At 38.1% G+C, this 19,201-nt stretch overlaps 1 protein-coding gene across 1 annotated transcript; it reads left to right on the plus strand.

The window, feature by feature from the left end:
• Window positions 1-1,207: 1,207 nt before the first annotated feature.
• vmac (vimentin type intermediate filament associated coiled-coil protein) lies at window positions 1,208-10,034 on the plus strand. The gene is made up of 2 exons (XM_039767050.1): window positions 1,208-1,919; window positions 8,905-10,034. Exons 1-2 carry the CDS (start codon window positions 1,729-1,731, stop codon window positions 9,263-9,265), a joined length of 552 nt encoding a protein of 183 aa, XP_039622984.1. The 5' UTR covers window positions 1,208-1,728; the 3' UTR covers window positions 9,266-10,034.
• Window positions 10,035-19,201: the final 9,167 nt, after the last annotated feature.

Genomic DNA, 19,201 nt, shown 5'->3' on the forward strand with positions numbered 1-19,201 from the left:
AAAGTAAAAACGATTTCTCCCGTGCGAAGTGGCAGGTGAATTGCTGTCAACGAAAAGCAGTCACCTGAGAAATAAACTGAAACGTTACTCACTCGTGATTTTTCTGTCCATATGGTAAACGTTTTGTTGACCAGCACATTCTGATTTCAGCCGTTTGAATTACATACTGATATACAACAAGCACGAAGAAAGGCGGCACGCAAATCGCTTTCTATTTCTCACGCTTTACGCACCCGCACTCAGCTTGCTCTGTCTACCGCAAATGCTGTGTGAACACCCGTCCTCCGTCACTAGCCACCGTTCACTGGATGAATATATGCTCGTGGTGGATGACTTTCTGTTTGTGTTAAAACTAACAAGGGTTAAAGACTAACGGCAAGAATAGTCATTCAAAAACGAAAACTAAAAACATTTGAGTAAATTATTATTTTATTTCAGTTAGTCCTTCCAGCTGCTTTAATAGTTTCGTTTAGTTTTAGTTTTTCATTTCGGTTTTGTTAATTATTTTATTTCAGTTTACGATTTTTTTTTTTAATAATAGTTTCAGTTTTGATTTTAGTTTTCGTTAACTATAATAACCTTGGCTTGCAGGGCCGGCATCCCCATTAATGCATAAAAAATAGGGGGCAGATCATGAGGGGTTTTGGTCTCAGTCGAACTGGTTAGGTACCAAACAGTCGGTTGGCGCACTAATAACCTTGGCCTAGGGCACAAAATGACTTAGCACCAGTGCCAAGCTGTTTGGAGAATCAAGCACATCAACCCCACTTGGAAGTGGGAAAAGACGAAGATGTGTAAATTTACTTTATTGATTTATTTATTTTGTTAAAATAGGCAACACTGCCTTGATTTTGTTGTTCCTTAAAATTTCGGCGCCTAGGTCACTTTGACCATTGTCTGGCTTTGTACTCCTTCGTTTCAACTTTTCACATTGTCACTTTGGTATTGTTCTGTGGCAATCACAACTGTGTTACTGGCTCAAAGCGTTTTGCGATTCTAATTATTTTAGTAATAAATACTGCATTTACAAATGACTAATTGTTCTGTCGATAATTTTCAAAAATCGCACAACTTCTTGCGTCGCTCTGCTACCAGCACATCTTCTTTCTCGAGTTCAAGCTGCGTACGTAATCGCCAGCCAGGCCACGCCCTTGTTTAAATAAAGGGGAGGCGCGTGCATGTAGGCGGACGCACTGGCACGCGCACACTCGCTCGCAGCACGGCGGCTTCTGGTTCCGGAGTCGTGCAGAATGAGCGAGTAAACGAGCGGTGGCTGCCAACTTGGGGCAAGTTGACAGTTCCTGAAAGTTAACGATTAACTCTTGTCGCCTGCCAGAACTGGGCGGTAATTATTACGCTGGATAAACGCACGTGTTTTTCCATTTTATTTTTAAGTACTTTGTTTCCCGGGCTCCATAAAGCTGACCTGTCACTAGCCGAGGCGGCGACTACGGCTGCTGAACGCCGCGCACATGGCAACCGGTGTTAAAAATAGAAGAAGCGAGCCGAGGCGGGCGCGGAGCTAAAGCAGAGAGACACGGAGGGCACACTGGACTCGCTGTTGTTCCCCTTTTTTTTCCTATGCACCCCTGTGTCAAAAAAAGGCTTAGCTTTGGCCACTCGAGAGTACCAGAAGTGACCGAAGAGCAGCCCATCCGGGAGTTGGGCCCGTCATCCACATTTAGGGGCATGAGCAGGTAACCTTGGTCGGGCGACCCGCTGCCCGTCATGTCACTGCCCTCACCCGTACAGATCAAGGAGGCCAACGCGCACCTGGTGGCGGTACATAGGCGGGTGTCAGAGCTGGAGCGGCGGTTGGACGTGGCAGAGCGCACAGTGCGGGAGCAGGCGGAGAGTCTGATCCGAAAAGATGAGCAGCTGCGGGCGGCGCTGCAGGAGGTCAGCGAGGCCAAGGAGAGGTAAGATTTCGAGAGCTGACAAGACCTTTCTCATAACTGGGGGGCTGACAACGAGTTGCGTGACATCTGGGAGGTTCCCTTGTTTGCGAGTCTGGCAGCCACGCCCTGATATTTGAGCTGAGTACCCGGCGGCATCATAATGACTGCTCTGGTTTGCTGTTCTCACGCATGGCTCCAGCTGTCAATGCTGCTAATTGTGTGTTATATGTCATTTGGGACACGGGGATTAGGACCGGATTGTAGTATGGAAGGACTTATTGACCAGAACTGGGTGTAATGGGAAGTGACACTTAATATTAGTGACGTTTCTGCCATATTGATCATGGTGGGATGGATGTATTGTGCATTTACTGTATACAGTAAAAAAGCTGCCAACAACAAATTGTACAGTGCCAGTCAAATGTTGGACACACACAGAAATGTTCATGTTTTTGCTGCAAATTGATGCTTCTTTATCAAGATACCATTAAATTGCTTTAAAAATCCAGCCAATATGTTACTAGATCGACTTTGATTATTTTAGATAGAAATATGTTTGCAGTAGGCAAGTACAAAAACATAGGACATTGTTCATTTGATAGCATCTGGTGTAGAAAAAGATAAAACAATTGACAACCAGCATTATCATATATATACACATGCATACTCTTCTACAACTCTGTGATGACCAGTGTAGTCTTCTACACTGTGGTGTGCTGGGTAGGTGACGTCTCTTTAAGAGCAGCCTACCAAATTAAGCAAATGTAACAATCCACATTAGTAAATGGAGAAATGTCTTTCTGTCTGTCTGGTTGCTATGTTTGTGTCATTGCAAAAGATGGTGTATCACAAACATTTTTAGTAATAAAGGGCATTGCACTTGTCACTCCAACATATGTATCCTCACAAATATTAACACTGCTTTTACGAATCCCATACCAAATGGCATATAACAGAGGCATATGCATTGCATGGTGTACTGCAAATGTTAACGCTGAGGCCTGCGTTGATTAATTAGAGTTCAACTCATCTTAGACAGGTGGCACAGCTAGTAGATTCAATAAAAGGACTTTTGAGTCAAAGTCATTATCGTTTTGTCCACTTTTAAAACAGTTGTTTCCTAAAAAAGGAAGGCCATGTCTGCCCCGTCCTACAAAGTTGTTCCTTAAGATCAAAGTTAAGTCTGTTATTAATGATTGTCCCCAGATATTTGTAGTGCATCACCATCTCCGCTGTCTCTACAACCATATCTTTTGTCTTAGAAATTTTTAGCTGTAAATGAATGATCACACCATTGTACAAACTTATGGCTATCCTCCTTACCTTGCAAAGACTCACAACGACAGAGTCATCTGCAAATTTCAGAATATGCCTGTCCATGTGCGTGCTGCAGTCATTTGTACTGTATATACTGTAAGAAAAACAAAATAGGCGATAAACTGCAATCTTGGCTCAGGGATTGGTATCTAAAGATATGCTTTTGCAATTAGCCATTACAACAACAACATTTATTTATATAGCACATTTTCATACAAAAATGTAGCTCAAAGTGCTTTACATAATGAAGAACAGAAAAATAAAAGACATAGTAAGAAAATAACATAAGTCAACATTAATTAACATAGAATAAGAGTAAGGTCCAATAGCCAGGGAGGACAGAAAAAACAAAAAAAAAACTCCAGACGGCTGGAGAAAAAAATAAAATATGCTGGGGTTCTGAGGCCACGAGACCACCCAGTCCCTTCTGGGCATTCTACCTAACATAAATGAAACAGTCCTCTTTGTATTTAGGGTTCTCAAGGAAGGACTTGATGATGATGGTCATGTAGACTTCTGGCTTTTAGTCCATCAATGCTGGAGCATCATGATGCTTTGAGTAGATGGTAGTGGCGCAGCCCGCCATCACAAAGAAACCGGAAAAAGAAGCAGAAGAGAGAGTAGGGGACACCACGGATTTTAGAGCCACCATGAACAGTTATTATAATGAATTGAACATACAGAGTATCAGGATTAAATTAAAATGAAGTTATGAGAAGGCCATGTTAAAGTAATATGTTTTCAGCAGTGTTTTTAAAGTGCTCCACTGTATTAGCCTGGCAAATTCCTATTGGCAGGCAATTCCAGATTTTAGGTGCATAACAGCAGAAGGCCGCCTCACTTTAACGCAACACTTAATCTTTGTGTTCTGTTTGTTAAAAAGTCCACAATCCACCCACCAAGTTAGGGTCCAAGCAGAATTGATCAATCACTTTGTTAACTAAAATGTAGGGCTGGATTGTATTAAAAGCTGACAAGAAATCTATATCAAGATAGATAGACAAAACTTTATTTATCTCCAGGGGGAAATTTGGCTCTTTACAGAAGCTCTTTGAATAAATAAGCACACAAATAGATATATGTATATGTATATATATATGTGTGTATATATATATATATATATATATATATATATATATATATATATATATACACACACACGCACACACACACTATGGTCTGAACACACACCAGAATGACTAAAAAGAAAGAAAGAAAATTTAGAAAGAAAGAGAACTGTGTAGCGCTTACAGGTATATTGCCTATTTGGTATAAAGGAGCCTGAGTTGCGTTTCTTGACAGATGTCTTCTGAATAATTAGTTGTCTAAAAGTCCTCAGTGTTGGTGTGCCAGAGAGAGGATGATCCGAATTGTTTATTATGGCGCTCAGTTTTGTTATTATTCTCTTCTCCACAATGACCTCCAGGGGGTCCAGAGTGCGTCTCACAACTGAGCCTGCCCTTTTAATTTGCCTGTTGATTCAGTGGGCCTCTCTTGAAGTAATGTTACCAGCCCGGCACACCACAGTGTGGAAACTTGCAAGAGTTGTAGGAGATGTGAAGGATGTCACTTCCCACAGTAAAGAAACACAGTCTTCTAAGGTGAAAAGAGTCAGCTCTGCGCTTTCTTATATAATTCCTCTGTGTTCTCGAGACCAGACCAGTTTAACCTATCATTAACGTGGGACTCTTAAGTACTTGTAGGAGTGCATCACCTCCACATCTACTCTCTGTATACTGACCAGACATACAGGCCTTTGGTGTGGTGAAAGGCAATAACCAGTTTCTTGGTTTTGCTGATGTTAAGGTGCAAAAAAGTCTCTGTGCACCAAGAAATAAATTGACTCCCCTCCTCGGTCTCATCCTCCTTTATCAATACAGTACACCCCATAAGTGCAGAATCATCTGAGAATTTCTGCAAATGACGTTACCTTGTGTTATATTTGTAGTCCGAGGTATAGAGAGTGAAGAAAAAAAGGAGACTGTTCCCCTTGGTGCTTCAGTGTTGCTCACAAAGTCCTTGAGTCTCACGGACTGTGGTCTGCCCAGCATATTGTCAATTATCAGGACACCACAGGCTCATCTGCCTACATATCTCTGAGTTTACCGCCAAACAAGGATGGCTGGATGGTATTGAAGGCACTGGAGAAATCAAAATAACAGAATCCTCAGCTTTGTCCAAGTGAGAATAAGCCATATTAAGCAGATAAAAAATTGCATCGTCCACACCAGTCTTTGTCTGCTGGGGAAATTGCAGTGGGTCCAGGTTGTCTGCCTACTATGGAATATGCAGAATTATAGAATACCAGTAGTGGCGCACTGCACAATAAATGCAGTGAATACACTTGACTTGAGCATTCCTAGTTTTCACCCTCTTTCTCTGTACATTTATCATTCGTTTGCTCAGAGGTTGATGCGCTTGCTGTTTCCTGAGCAGCTCTTCTTTTCTCCACCCTAGCGGCCCGCTGCTTCTCTTCTTTTGTCGGCATCTTTTCACGTTAAAACTGATTAAGTCAGTGTTTGTGTTGCAATTACTTAGTACATTTTGTTTAATTTTTTCACTTATCTGGCACTTAAATCTTCAATCTGCCTCAAGAATGATTTAAGATATGAAGAGGTAGGGGAAGTGACAGCGAAGGTGGTAGGGATGAGAACAGCACCCATACGCATGCGCCGCACAGCTGCCCTGCTGGCTGCTGCCGAGAGTTGATTCTACAATTAAATAAAATAAAAATAAAGAGGAATAACCTTGGAGGATAATCATCCCCCCGAAAGCGGATAGTGGACGTCACGTAGTATAAGTGTACCAAATTTCGTGTCATTAGGTCAAACGGTTTGCGAGCTACAGGTGATTTAAAATCCTGGACAGATAAATGGAGAGCCACGGTAGCATATTTATATATAAAGACTAGCTGTGTAAGCTCCTAGAAACTTGAAATCGTCAGAAAAAAAAATTGAAATGCAATTTTGTTTTGTTTTTTCGAAGTGCTCGCCCCCCCTTGTCCATCAGCAGCTAAGCGAGCTTCTCTCTCCTCAGAGGTTTCGTTTTGCCGATGTGCTTGCCTCACTTGTGCATTAGCGGATAAATGAGTTTGTCTTTCCTCGGTGGTCTCACTTTGGTGACGGAGTCGCTTTCCTTCAGCTCCATGCTTTCTTCTTCCGACCCGTGAATTTGGGGCCGCCTTGCCGGCACTTTGAGCTTCATGCTGTAGCCTCACACTTCAGGGCCGGACAGACAGACACACCCATTTCCATGTGAAGACGCTTATATTGAAGAAGATATGTTTTTGCACTTACAGTACATGTAATATTTGACCATTTTCAGCAATGGTGGTAAATAGCATCTTTTAAATCTTTTTCCTGTATTTTAACATCTGATATGAAATCAAAATGTGGAATACTTTGAAGTGTGTAACGAACTGTTTAATTACAATAACTCTAAATATGGTGAATGATGTAACTGTGTGGTTATTAGCAGGGCTGTGGAGTTGGTAGATAAATCCTTCGACTCCGACTCCTTAGTTTCCGGTACTTCTGACCATGACTCCCCAACTCCAACTCCTCCGTATTTAATATGCTAATGTATTTTCCAAGCTGATTGAAGGAAGGCAACATACATGTCATTTAACCACAGAACTACTGGCTAGGAAGCTGACTCTCTACCTTATTGGCCAGTTTAAACAAAAGACAAGAACCCCTGAGCACACAGGCCATAGCACACACCTCCACCTACATCATTACACTTGTTTACACTCAAATTAACTTGTTAAACAGATTGTATCTGAAATAAAATGAAAATTATTTTTGTAATGTACCATAATCCAGATTACAATATGTGAATGTCAGGTTGTATAATAGCTCAGCTGAACTTCACACTAGTAGTAACACAACTATGCACTGGGCTTTATTCTTAAATCAGAGAAGTACTTAATTATGACTATTATTTTTGAAATTAGACATTTGAACTTGCTGTATTTTTTTCATTACTATTTAAATTTACTAGGAGTTGAAGTTGGTACATTTTTGCCAACCCCGACTCCAGGTACCCAAAATTGTCTCCGACTCCACAGCCCTGGGGCCTCATGCATAAACGGTGCGTACACACAGAAATGTTGCATAAGAACGTTTCCACGTTCAAATTGCGATGTATAAAACTTACACATGGCGTAAAGCCACGCACTTTTCCACGGTATCTCATACCCTGTCGTATGCAAGTTCTCCGCTCGGTTTTGTAGACTGGCGGCACCCAGCATCAAAGCAGTGCTACTGTTCCTGTGTGGTTACTCTTTATTTTTCTGATGTGGCTTTATAAATACACTGAAACTAACCGCATATTGTTAATTAGTGTAATGCATCTGATTGTAATTAACTTGTAACAAAATAATGGTCCAGGGAATAGCCATAGTATTCCAAATACCATAACTGCTTTAGTGTTGTTACTCTCACTGCACCTTCTTCTTCTTTTTCTTCTTTCAGCTGCTCCCTTTAAGGGTTGCCACAGCGGATCATCTTTTTCCATATTACTCTCACTGCACCACTCGGGAGTATTTATATCACTGTATCTGAGTGTGAATCACAGCAGCAGCTGATCAGAAAGAGAATTATCGGTATACAACATCAAGCACACGCTGCCTCGGCCACAGCAAAATGTTACAAAGCCTTTCCTGTACGGACCTCGCGGTTCAGAAACAGTTTCATCCCAAGAACTATAAACGCACTCAATCAAAGAAAGAGAAACTCATTTAGCTGCTAATACACAAGCGAGACAAGCACATCGGCAAAATGAAAGCTCTGAAGAGAGAAATTTGCTTACACAAGGGGGACGAGCATGTCCACAAAATGAAACCGCCGACTCTTTTTTTTTTTTCCTGATGATTTCAATAGTTTCTAGGAACCCAGGCTCTTTTACAGCCCTGGCTTACACAGCTAGTTTTTATATGTAATATGCTACCGTGGCTGTCCATTTGTCTGTCCAGGATATTAAATCATCTGTAGCTCGCAAACCGTTTGACCTATTGATCTGAAATTTGGTACACATATACTACGTGACGTCTACTATCCGTGTTCGGGGTGATGATTGACCTCCAAGATCATTCCTCTTTTTATTTTTATTTCATTTAATTGAAGAATCAACTCTCGGCAGCAGCCAGCAGGGCAGCCGTGTGGTGCGTGTGTAAGGGCGTCGTTCTCATTCCCTACCACCTTCGCTGTCACTTCCTCTTGATAAGTCTTTAATCTGCCTCAAGAATGATTTAAGTGCCAGCTTAAGTGAAAAATTAAAGAAAACGTCCTAAGTAATTGCAACACAAACACTGACTTAATCAGTTTTAATGTGAAAAGATGCAGACAAAAGAAGAGAAGAAGCAGGCCGCTAGGGTGGAGAAAAGAAGAACTTCTCAGGAAACAGCAAGTGCATCAACGTCTGAGCAAACGAATGCTAAACGCACAGAAAAAGTGTATGAAAACTAGGATTGCTCAAGTCAAGTGGATTCAGTGCACGTTATCATGCATTACGCCGTTACTGGTTTGTAATATTTTGTAACTTCTAAGTAACTTTAACTCTCTGTTCAAATTTAAATGCCAAATCATTTCTAATCTCATTTCAGTGGCCCATGTCTTCAATTAGCTTTAACCTTTTTTACAGTTTACATACTGACCGTGCTGCTTTTGTTTTTCTTTTTGTGTCCAAGGGAAATTGCTTACCTCCATGAAAAGCTGTGCAAGTCGGAGGAAACCATTCAGAAGTTTCAGAGTCTTGTCAAAGAAAAGGATGGACTAATCCAGCAACTGAGACACAGAAGCCAGCTTTTGGACAATATCTGTAAGAGCCGTCCACTTCTAGACAACTTGTTGTCATTCATCTCTGAGGCTGAACGTTTGGGTCCAGTAACAGGAGGGGTGGATTTGGCAATGGGCAGGGCGATCCTTGATGAGTTGGCCGAGTCGAATTGTAGTCCAGATCGGGTTCCTAACCACCAGGATTTCTCTCTCAGTGAAGATGACTTGGATGATCAGGATCTCGATGAAACCATGTTTGGGACGACAGTTTAAAAACAAACAAACACAGAAACAACAAAACAAAGCTGATATCCCTTGGTAACCTGAGTGATATGTATGATTTTTTTTTTCTTTTTTAATTAGAGCACAATGTTTAATATGTCTTGTGGAGAAAGCTTTTGGGTGCTTCTGTGGGTAATAGTCTGAGTGCTAAGGGCCAAAAATATGCTCCCCATCATTATAGGCAAAGAGAACCCATTAGTTCATTTGATAAGCCAGAATATTTAAATCTCTGGCTATCAAATCTTTTGCAACAGAAGACAACATTAGCCAAATTTGTATTTGCATGGCAGTTGCATGAATTAATGGTACTTGAAATGTAATTAACTTCACTTTGTGTACTAAACATATCAAACTTTTTGGCTAAAAATACTTTGGGTTGGATGCCTTCAGGTCTCAAATTTTCACATTTGTTTAACAGTTCCTCCAGTCATTTCATTTACATGGAGGAGAAAAGGGTGCTAGACTTAAATGCTTGACATTTATTTAAAGAATGAAAGTTGATGGGGTGCTCGTTATTGTATTTAATAATGTACAGAGTGTTGTCTCTGGATGACTAATTCGGCCAGGTTACATATGTGCAAATACCTAAAGTCTACGAGAAAGGTACCCACGTCCAGGCTTTCTGCAGCCCTGATTCCCATTGTCCTTTATGAGCCTTAAATATTCAGTCAAATGTGTACAAGACACATTTAAGCAGAATCAATATTTGAAAGTACAGCTTTATCCTAAATGTGGGGTTTCACGAGAAATACAGTTTGTGTGTGTGTGTGTGCATATATATATATATATATATATATATATATATATATATATATATATATATATACACACACACACACACACCAGGAAATATGCACACATAAATGTAAAAGTTTTTTTTTCCAAAATCAAGGTATACCAATGTACTGTACAAATATTTAATATCTCTCATCAAATTTCACTTTTCTTGATTTTATGTTATTCCACAAATAGCATAGGTCCACCCAAGAAAAAAATATTTTCATGCATCACCATTGTTTGTTTCTAAAGTTGCTTAATAGCTTAAAACAGAGTTTGTCCTTTTAAGTTTGCTGTGCTACTAGTCAACACCCTTCCCAACATTGCAAGTCTTTTTTTTTTTTTTTGGACTACTACTTCTTTTTATTATTATTATTACCACGTTTATTTTAACTTGTTTGTTTTCTGGTACAAATCTTGTAATCGATATTTAACCCACTTCCTATTGTCCAAATGACTTGAAATTTTGTATACTTACTCACTTCCGATGACAATACATGAAATCAATAATCCGTTTCACTAATTGATCAATTAATCCATGTTAATTAAGAAATTAAATTTTCATATGAAGAATAGTTAAAGATTTCACCAATAGATGGAGCAAGTAACGGATAGAAATATTAAAGGAAGTTTTAAAATATTGATTACAAAATTATACTGAAACAAACCCAATACTAAAAAGTTGAAAATAATATATTTGTTACCGACAATGTATGAAACGCAGGCATTGTATAGAATGCCTGCCATTTTTGGGCAAAGTATGAAATATCCGAATTATTTTAATATTATACTTTCCCTAGGCATTGTATGTAATACTTAGGCATTATATATGGCAAATGCTATTTAGGCAAAGTATTAAAAGAGATTTACGAAAAAGCTTTGATTGAAAAGATGTATATAAAAATGAAAGAAATACAAAATTAAGTATAGAACTTTCTTATTGAGGAAAACAAGAGAAAATTAAAAATGAACCTACTTGTTGCAACAAGGAAGGAAAGGGTTTTATTTTAAATTGCACTTAGTTCCGAACGAAGACAAATGCAAATGGGGAATTCTTGATGGTTAGGGATTTTTCAGATGATTTTCTATGTAATAAACTTAATAAGTTATAGTGTAATAAAAATTGCATAATTAGATCTGGACCACCCTATATATATTGCCTAGGCATTCTATACAATTCCTGCCTTTCATACATTGCTGGTATATATATATATATATATATATATATATATATATATATATATATATATATATATACTTTTAAAAACCACACTTTTATATTAAGTTAAAAAGTATACTAAAAAGTAAAAAATAAGTCTCTCATACATCAACTCATAAAATAAAAGCTGAGCGCTTTTCATCAATCAACATTCAAAAAACACTACTTAAAATCTCAGCAAAAGCGCCCATGCTTTTATTTTACGAGTTGATGTATGAAAGACTTATTTTTTACTTTTTAGTACACTTTTTAACTTACTTTTTAAAAACCACACTTATTATTTTTTTTTTAATATATATTATTTTTATGGGTGGTGCAGTGGTAGCGCTGCTACCTCGCAGTTAGGAGACCGGGGTTCGCTTCCCAGGTCCACCCTGCGTGGAGTTTGCATGTTCTCCCCGTGTCTGTGTTAGTTTCCTCCCATAGTCCAAAGACATGCAGGTCAGGTGCATTGGCGATCCTAAATTGTCCCTAGTGTGTGCTTGGTGTGTTGCGTGTGTTTGCCCTGCGGTGGGCTGGCGCCCTGCCCAGGGTTTGTTCCTGCCTTGCGCCCTGTGTTGGCTGGGATTGGCTCCAGCAGACCCCATGACCCTGTGTTAGGATATAGCGGGTTGGAAATGTTATTTTTAATATTATGCTAAGACTCTTCATTGAATCTCAGAGGTTTTGCATTATTTTGCTGACAAAAGTATAATTAAACCTGGTCATCTACTAAAAGTATAATTGGACAGAAAGGTCGAAATGGTTACATGTTCTCTACACTTGGTGTTGAGTGTACATGCTACAGGTGAGGGATGTTTGCATTTCTAGACTTGCCTAATAGGATAGTATGTAAGATCACACTGTGTTAGTCTGACATGAAATTACTCTTCTGTTTACAGGAGCTTTTGAGCGCACAAAGTCACAATTAATTTTGTCTACTTTTTTCTTTGCCAAATTTGATTTCAGGAACAGACATTTTATGAACAGTCTTATTTGATTCGCAAGTATAATTCTCAACAAGTAAAGTACAGCACACAGCATTATTTAACCCAAATGTAAATGAAAGCTCTACAAGTTTTTTTTTTTTTTTTTATAAATTTATAATTTTATTTTTAATGTTTTAATTTCATTTTTCAGTGTGGATGGTACCAAATATATGTACAAATATGTGCATATATAATATATGGAGTTTCTCAAAACTGCACACTTTGTGGTACAGTGCCAGCTGATATCTTTTTGCCATGCATACAAATATTATGGTGAATGGTGACATTGAAAATACACTTGGTGTGTTTATAAATGAATGTTGAAGAGATCCATTTTGGTCTGTGTTGCAGTTTTTGATAGAGTATATTGCCTCTGCTTTTGGTCTTCAAATCCTGCAATACATTTTAGCCCTGTTATATGTGCTCCGGCTCTCATTCCAGGAGACAAAACTTTTAACCAGCAGCAGTCCTCATTCTCATTGACATTTCTTGCAGTCTTTTAAGTTTTGCACCTCAGTAGTGGATATTAAGATTTATTTCTTGATTATATCTTTTACTGTTACGCAGAATCAGAAATTATTTTTTGGGAACATGCAAAAAAAAATAAAAAAATCTGTCCCATAGATAATTTAAATCATTTCAGCCTTCAAATTCAAATTCCACCAAAAAAGACATGAACATCTAAAATTTGACAGAAAGTAAAATCTCCATTTGTCTGATTGTACATATTTGTCCATTTTGTCATCTCTCATTTGTAAATTAACCCGCATACATTAGCTTTTGGTTTATTGATTGTCATGTCTGGTTTTTAGCTCAGTCTTGTTTTGCATTTTCAATACATCACTGGGGGAGTTGTGACTTAAGAGTTTGCAGAACATGTCGACTGAAGAATGTCACTTCCTGCCGGCAGTTTTAGGAAGTGAATGACAAAATGGTTTTCTTAAGACAGTTTTCGTGAAAAGGTAATGATTTGCTATTTTTATATCAAATATAATATCTGATGGGGTTCTGCTTTTTGACGTGTCAGCTGAAAATCTGCCCCATGTTTATTTTAATCGCTAAACTGGTATTTATTGATCCCTTGTAACAGCAGCCAACACTCAAAAACTAAACATATACTCAAGATGAAATAAAAGTAATTGCAATTCCATAATTGATTTAAAATAAACTAACTGAATTCAAATTAACTTAATCAAAATGGCAAGAAACCATAGTCTAGTCATAGGTTTTATTATAACAGCTAATGGCAGCTGATAAAAAAATTATCTTTCTTAGTGCAACGAGCACCATGGAGTAAGAATTTCTCTGTACAGGGTGGTCCAGATCTAATTATGCAGATCCAGATCATCTGGATGACTTTGATTTATGCGGGGCCGATTCCAGTTCATCGTCTTCATATCGCCAATTCGCACACCTCTCGATGGTCCGGGATTTTTCAGGTGATTTTCTATGTAATAAACTTAATAAGTTATAGCATAATGAAAATTGCATAATTAGATCTGGACCACCCTGTATATCTGATAATGCCATTGCTGTAGCTCGAGTCCGCATTGTGCTTTAGGTGCTCCACAGGGTGACCAGAGTGGTCAGCCATAATAACCAGAAGCTTAGCCAACACCTCACTTACTTTCTTTGTTTAGAGAATTGTCCAGGCCAATTCCCAGAACTCAGCCAGCCCACCTGATTAACTTAGGAAGTTTGTTGGCATCTCCTGTTCTTGTGCATCAAAAAAAAATGCTGTGAACCTTTCATTTTAGAAACAGTTAAAATGAAAATGTCTTGAAGTACTTTAAGTATACTTCTGCATTGTCTGGCTGTAAGCTTTCAAGCTTTATAGCTTTAATCACAGTTCTTCTTGATGTAGTGTGCACTTGGAAATGGATGCTTGCCCTCAACACTAGTCTAAAATGGAAAAGGAAATCATTTTATTTTTTATTAATCAAGTCATTTATTCCAGAGTCTCATCAGTGATGTGTTTTCAGGAATATGTAGTGAATTGATGGAATTACTGTGCATCTCATATATGAGTTCAATTATTTACGGAAATTGTGTTTCTTTCATGCATATTCATCCATTTTCTAATCTACACCCACCCATCTTAGATAAAATGGTAGTCTATAGGGAAGCTCCAATCAGGTCTGTTTTTTTTTAGAGACCGATCACCAGTATCAATTGGCAGAATACTTTTTTTTTTTCTTTTTCCATTAAAATTTTTTTTTACACCTCGCTCCTTCATAAATAGAACTGTAGAAGTGGTATTATCTCTCTATATAAAAGTCAATGTGTGTACAGTATGTACGTATGTTCCAGCATCACTTCCAAATGGCTGGAGTGATTTTCATGAAACTTGGTACACATGTTTTTCATGGGTCGACTAAAAATACTTTAGGGTGCAATCAGCCCTAATTTCTGGGGGGTGATCTTGCAGTCTTGTATGCATGTTATCATCCAGTTGACATTCGGAATGACCGCCAGTGGGCGCACTGGAGGGGACTGCCAGCATTCTTCACCACTGCACCCCTGTTGCTTTTGAAATTAAATAAAGTTGGCTGGTTCAGAGTGTCAACTGGATGGTAACATACATACAAGACTACAAGACAAGCACATTAGTGAGTCTTCATTGTTTGTTAATCAATTTTTATTCTTAAAGTTGTGGGGTTTTCTTTAATTTATACTTTTCTCAAACAAGTTAAAAAAAAAAAAACACTTTATTTTCCTCCCAGGCAACGCTGGGTATTTCAGCTAATTACCATTAAAACTGCAGACCACAGTTCATTTTTTTTGTTAACAAAGTTAAATTCTTTAGGCTTATTGCTCAGTGACCACACGTAAAAAAATACAATAAACTTGAAATATTTTGTGTACATGTTTTATTAGTGAAAAATAATTCATAATAGTTCATAATACATAAGTAATTACAAGCCACAATTCTAGTAAAATGTTCATTAGGTTAACATGCTTAATGAGTTTACGTACGGTCAGATTTGGCACTTGAGCTTATTAAGCAGTGAGGGCAATTCTTATTTATTCCTTGTCTTAGTCTAAACGTGAGCTGCTGTACTAAAAACAAGTTCACTCCCTATTCACACTTGAATCAGGACTCTCTGTTTTAAAGGATAAACAAGAAGGTCCAAACTCGTTAAAGGAGCTTCTCTTCATTTCTGCCCAAGACACACACCTCTCCTCTCTTTCACTCCACATAACAACTTCTGCGTTTGCTGTTCCACCTCATGCACGGGACGACTCCTTAGATTTCCCTTTCTCAGTTTATTGCTCCACTTTCTTTAATGTAAAAGCCGATATTCCTATTTTTACTCAGTCTGGCTGCTCTCTATTTGCAGTAAGACCTGGCACAAAAATGATGCGTGTGATTCCTCAACAACAACAACATTTATTTCTATAGCACATTTTCATACAAACAGTAGCTCAAAGTGCTTTACATATTAAAGAATAGAAAAATGAAAGACACAATTATAAAACAAAATAAATCAACATTAATTAACATCGAATAAGAGTAAGGTTCAATGGCCAGGGGGGACAGAAAAAAAAAAACTCCAGACGGCTGGAGAAAAAATAAAATCTGTAGGGATTCCAGACCATGAGACCGCCCAGTCCCTTCTGGGCATTCTACCTAACATAAATGAAACAGTCCTCTTTGGATTTAGGATTCTCACGGAAGGGCAAGTACAGTTAATGCTTTGTGTAAAGGGAGCAGTACAGTTAAATTACCATCAATCTTAGAAAAGCAAATTCTTAAAATAATCGGGCAATTTGCAGATCATTGATCAAGTCATTTGGAGTGAAATTAAGATTGAATTGATTGAAGCGCGACTAGTTGTCTCTATATGTTTGTGAAAAAAATTCACATGTTGTGGTGGTAATCATTACTGAAGCAAAGAAAGATTCATCAGAGATCAGTCCTGTACGGTCTCTATGGAGAGAGGGCTAGCACAGTCCAGCCATTTTTTTGACATTACGTTGTGGTACATAAATGTGAGACCCTATGAAAGAGAAGGATGTCCTTTATTTTTTTTTCCCCTTAATGGCTGAACTCTTTATACAGTCGACTCTTTTTATAAAAGGGCACTGTTTAGATTGTGAGATTTCACGCATAATATTCTCATTGGAAACCCTTTCTGCTAGAAAAAAAAAAACTTGGACAGTTTGCATTTTTATGGCTATTTTAATTCATGTAGTTCTTTTTTTATATTTCATTACCCAACATTGTGAAGTAATTTTTTAAAATTTATTTAATAATGGCATTTTTTTAAGGTTATGTCACCACATATCTTGCCACTGCTGCCTTTCCTCACAGTGAGCAAGAAAACAAATTTAGGAAACAGTTAAAGACCGTTTTGATGCCATAGTTCTCAAGTGTTTAAACAGTCTTTGGACTTTTGAGAAATGTAACAATCTAGTAACCATTTGACTAACACAAACTATGGGGCAAAATCTATAACGTGCCCCATATCTCTTCACACCATACTGTGAATATGTATACATTGAAGAGCTTTTAAAAGTTTTTTAGGAAGATCTGACTTTATACATGGCTATCTCTTCCTGGCTTACTTTAATCTAACGTCTTGAATTTTTGAAGTTGCAGAACCACTGCAGCTTTTGTTTTGCTATGCATTGTTGAAAAATGCAGATTTGAGGTCAACTAAAGGATCGTTTGATACAGTGAATTAGAATACTGAAAATTATTTTGTGTGCCGTCCTAGATCAATGAATGTTGTAAGGGTGGCTTTTTTTTTTCGAAACTAGAATTTAATTTGTATGTTTTAAAAGTTTCTGAATGTTGGAAGCAGATACTGAAATCCATCAATTATTTTACGTAGCACCTACGTGCACAGTTTCAAAGTGCATCATACTTAGCTTTGATGTATCTTTATAGTAAAAGCTAAAAAAATATGCCTAAAATCATGGTGTGCAGTGTTTTTATATACTACTGCTTATGTAGGTAATGTAGAAATTATCTCAAAGTGCTTTACATTTATTTAGTTTACTAAATAAAAGCTCCATTATTACCGAGACCTGCCTCCAAGTTTGTTGTAGAAAGGCAGTACTTAACGTTTAATGTTTCACAGTATAGAGCCTTTTAAAATTGAGCGTAAATTCAGTGTGCTTACCAAAGCAATCCTTTATTATAGGGTACCTTTCATAGCAAGCACTATTTCAAAGCACTTTGTAAATCACTGAATGCTGAATACAATGCACAGCCTGCTATTTTTGACCGAGGAATCGCTTCGTAAAAAATTGAGCCTGTAATTCTAGTTGACATTTATGAACCCTTAACACACGTGTTATGTCACTGGATGAGGGAGGTGCTTTTCTTTTTCTTTTTTCGCTTTTGTTTAGCCGTTCCAGATGGGAGAGTCTGGTGACCTGAGGAAATACAGTACATGAGTAACCTTAAATCTTAGCAGATCACCAAAGCTATGCAGGCCTGAGATTCCTCACTACCTGATGGACAGAATTCTGTCAAAAGCAATTGGGTTCCTATTGAAAGTGGTCTTGGGAAGCTTCTAGGACTGGGTAGTCTTCTAACTAGAGCAAAATAAAATGCTTCAGAGCTGTAAAGGGGATACAGTCTTGAAGAAGGTGCCAGGTTTTTGATGGAAATTTGAATTTTAAATTCTTTGACCATAGGGTCATGATATTATTCTGTCATTTACATAATTACTATCCCCCCCTCCCCCCACCCCCATAAAAGAAAGACTCGTCAAAGCACTGCCAACTTCATGGAATAACTTCAAGCAAGGCCTGTGAGAAATGTGAAAAGCAACAGGATAGCGAGCATTATCTCCAAAGTGCTTTGCCATGCTCAGAATGTTTGAAATTCATTTTATGTAGAACATTTCTTAGTGTGCGTCATATCAGGGGCTTTTTGCAGGGAAAACAGTGTTCACTGTCTTACGGTACACCTTTTGTGGTGAATATTAAGTTCCCATACCTGCCACTGCATCGTGTAACACTCTTGGCGGAGTGTTGAGTGCTGACGTCTGGCAGGTCCTGTTGCCTGAATTGATAAGTGTTGAACCGTAAGTCATAGGCTGCTAGCTGAGTCTAGAACACTCTGTCACATCGTAGTCTTTAGCAAGTCACTTAACCTACCAGTATTCCAAATTAAAAAATTTGGAAACAGTTGTACTATTCTATACATGTAATCTGCCTCAGGATGGTGTTCACTGTGGAAAGGCACGGTATAAGGTAAAGCTTTTCTGATGTGATTTTATTCCAAGTACAGAAACTATTTTGTATTCTCAGACCATCTAAAATAAACCCACTATTGTAATTACTTGAGTGTCTCCTTGGTGGTGCGATGAGGGCATGCAAAGCAGTGGTAGATGACAGCAGCGCCGCCATATGGTCTTCAGGTTAAAGCGACCAAGACATGTTGAATGTGTGTATGACAATATGAAATGCACATATAACAGAATTTGTGGAAAATTACCATATTTTTTAATTAATGTGTGCTTACAGATATCTCTCCATCTGATCTGGCAGACTAAACGGTACTTCATCCCTGCTCAGGTAGGGCCTGGACTGGCCATAACAGAATTTGTCCAGAAGGTATCGGTATGGAATGTATATATTAATAATGACAAATTTGTCACAAAAAGGAAGAGTGAACATAAGTAAATTCAGGTTCATGCATTAATGCCTTAGACTTTTACTAATGCTTGGGACGTAGCCTTCTAACTGTAACATAAGCATATTCTGCTAAAGAAATCATTCTATGCCTATTGACTGGCATTAGTTTACTTATTTAATGCAATCTGTAGATTTATAGGGTGACCTCTGTTAGTATGGGACGCGTGGGAAAGCAGACTTTTTATTTTGAATGAATTTTTGGTACGGTAGTTTTAAACTAAGCAACTATTTTTACAGTTATTTTAAATCAATATGTGTACTGAAACGATATACAGAATAAATTTTGTAACAGTAAAAAGTGTATTTTGG

This window comes from Polypterus senegalus, chromosome 10, assembly GCF_016835505.1.
Source record: "Polypterus senegalus isolate Bchr_013 chromosome 10, ASM1683550v1, whole genome shotgun sequence".
Lineage (NCBI taxonomy): Eukaryota > Metazoa > Chordata > Cladistia > Polypteriformes > Polypteridae > Polypterus > Polypterus senegalus.

Bases quoted from the DNA above. Each gene is read 5' to 3' on its own strand.
- vmac (XM_039767050.1), top strand. From the start codon at position 1,729: ATGTCACTGCCCTCACCCGTACAGATCAAGGAGGCCAACGCGCACCTG. The intron at 1,920-8,904 runs GTAAGATTTCGA...TTTGTGTCCAAG, and splicing joins GTCAGCGAGGCCAAGGAGAG to GGAAATTGCTTACCTCCATG.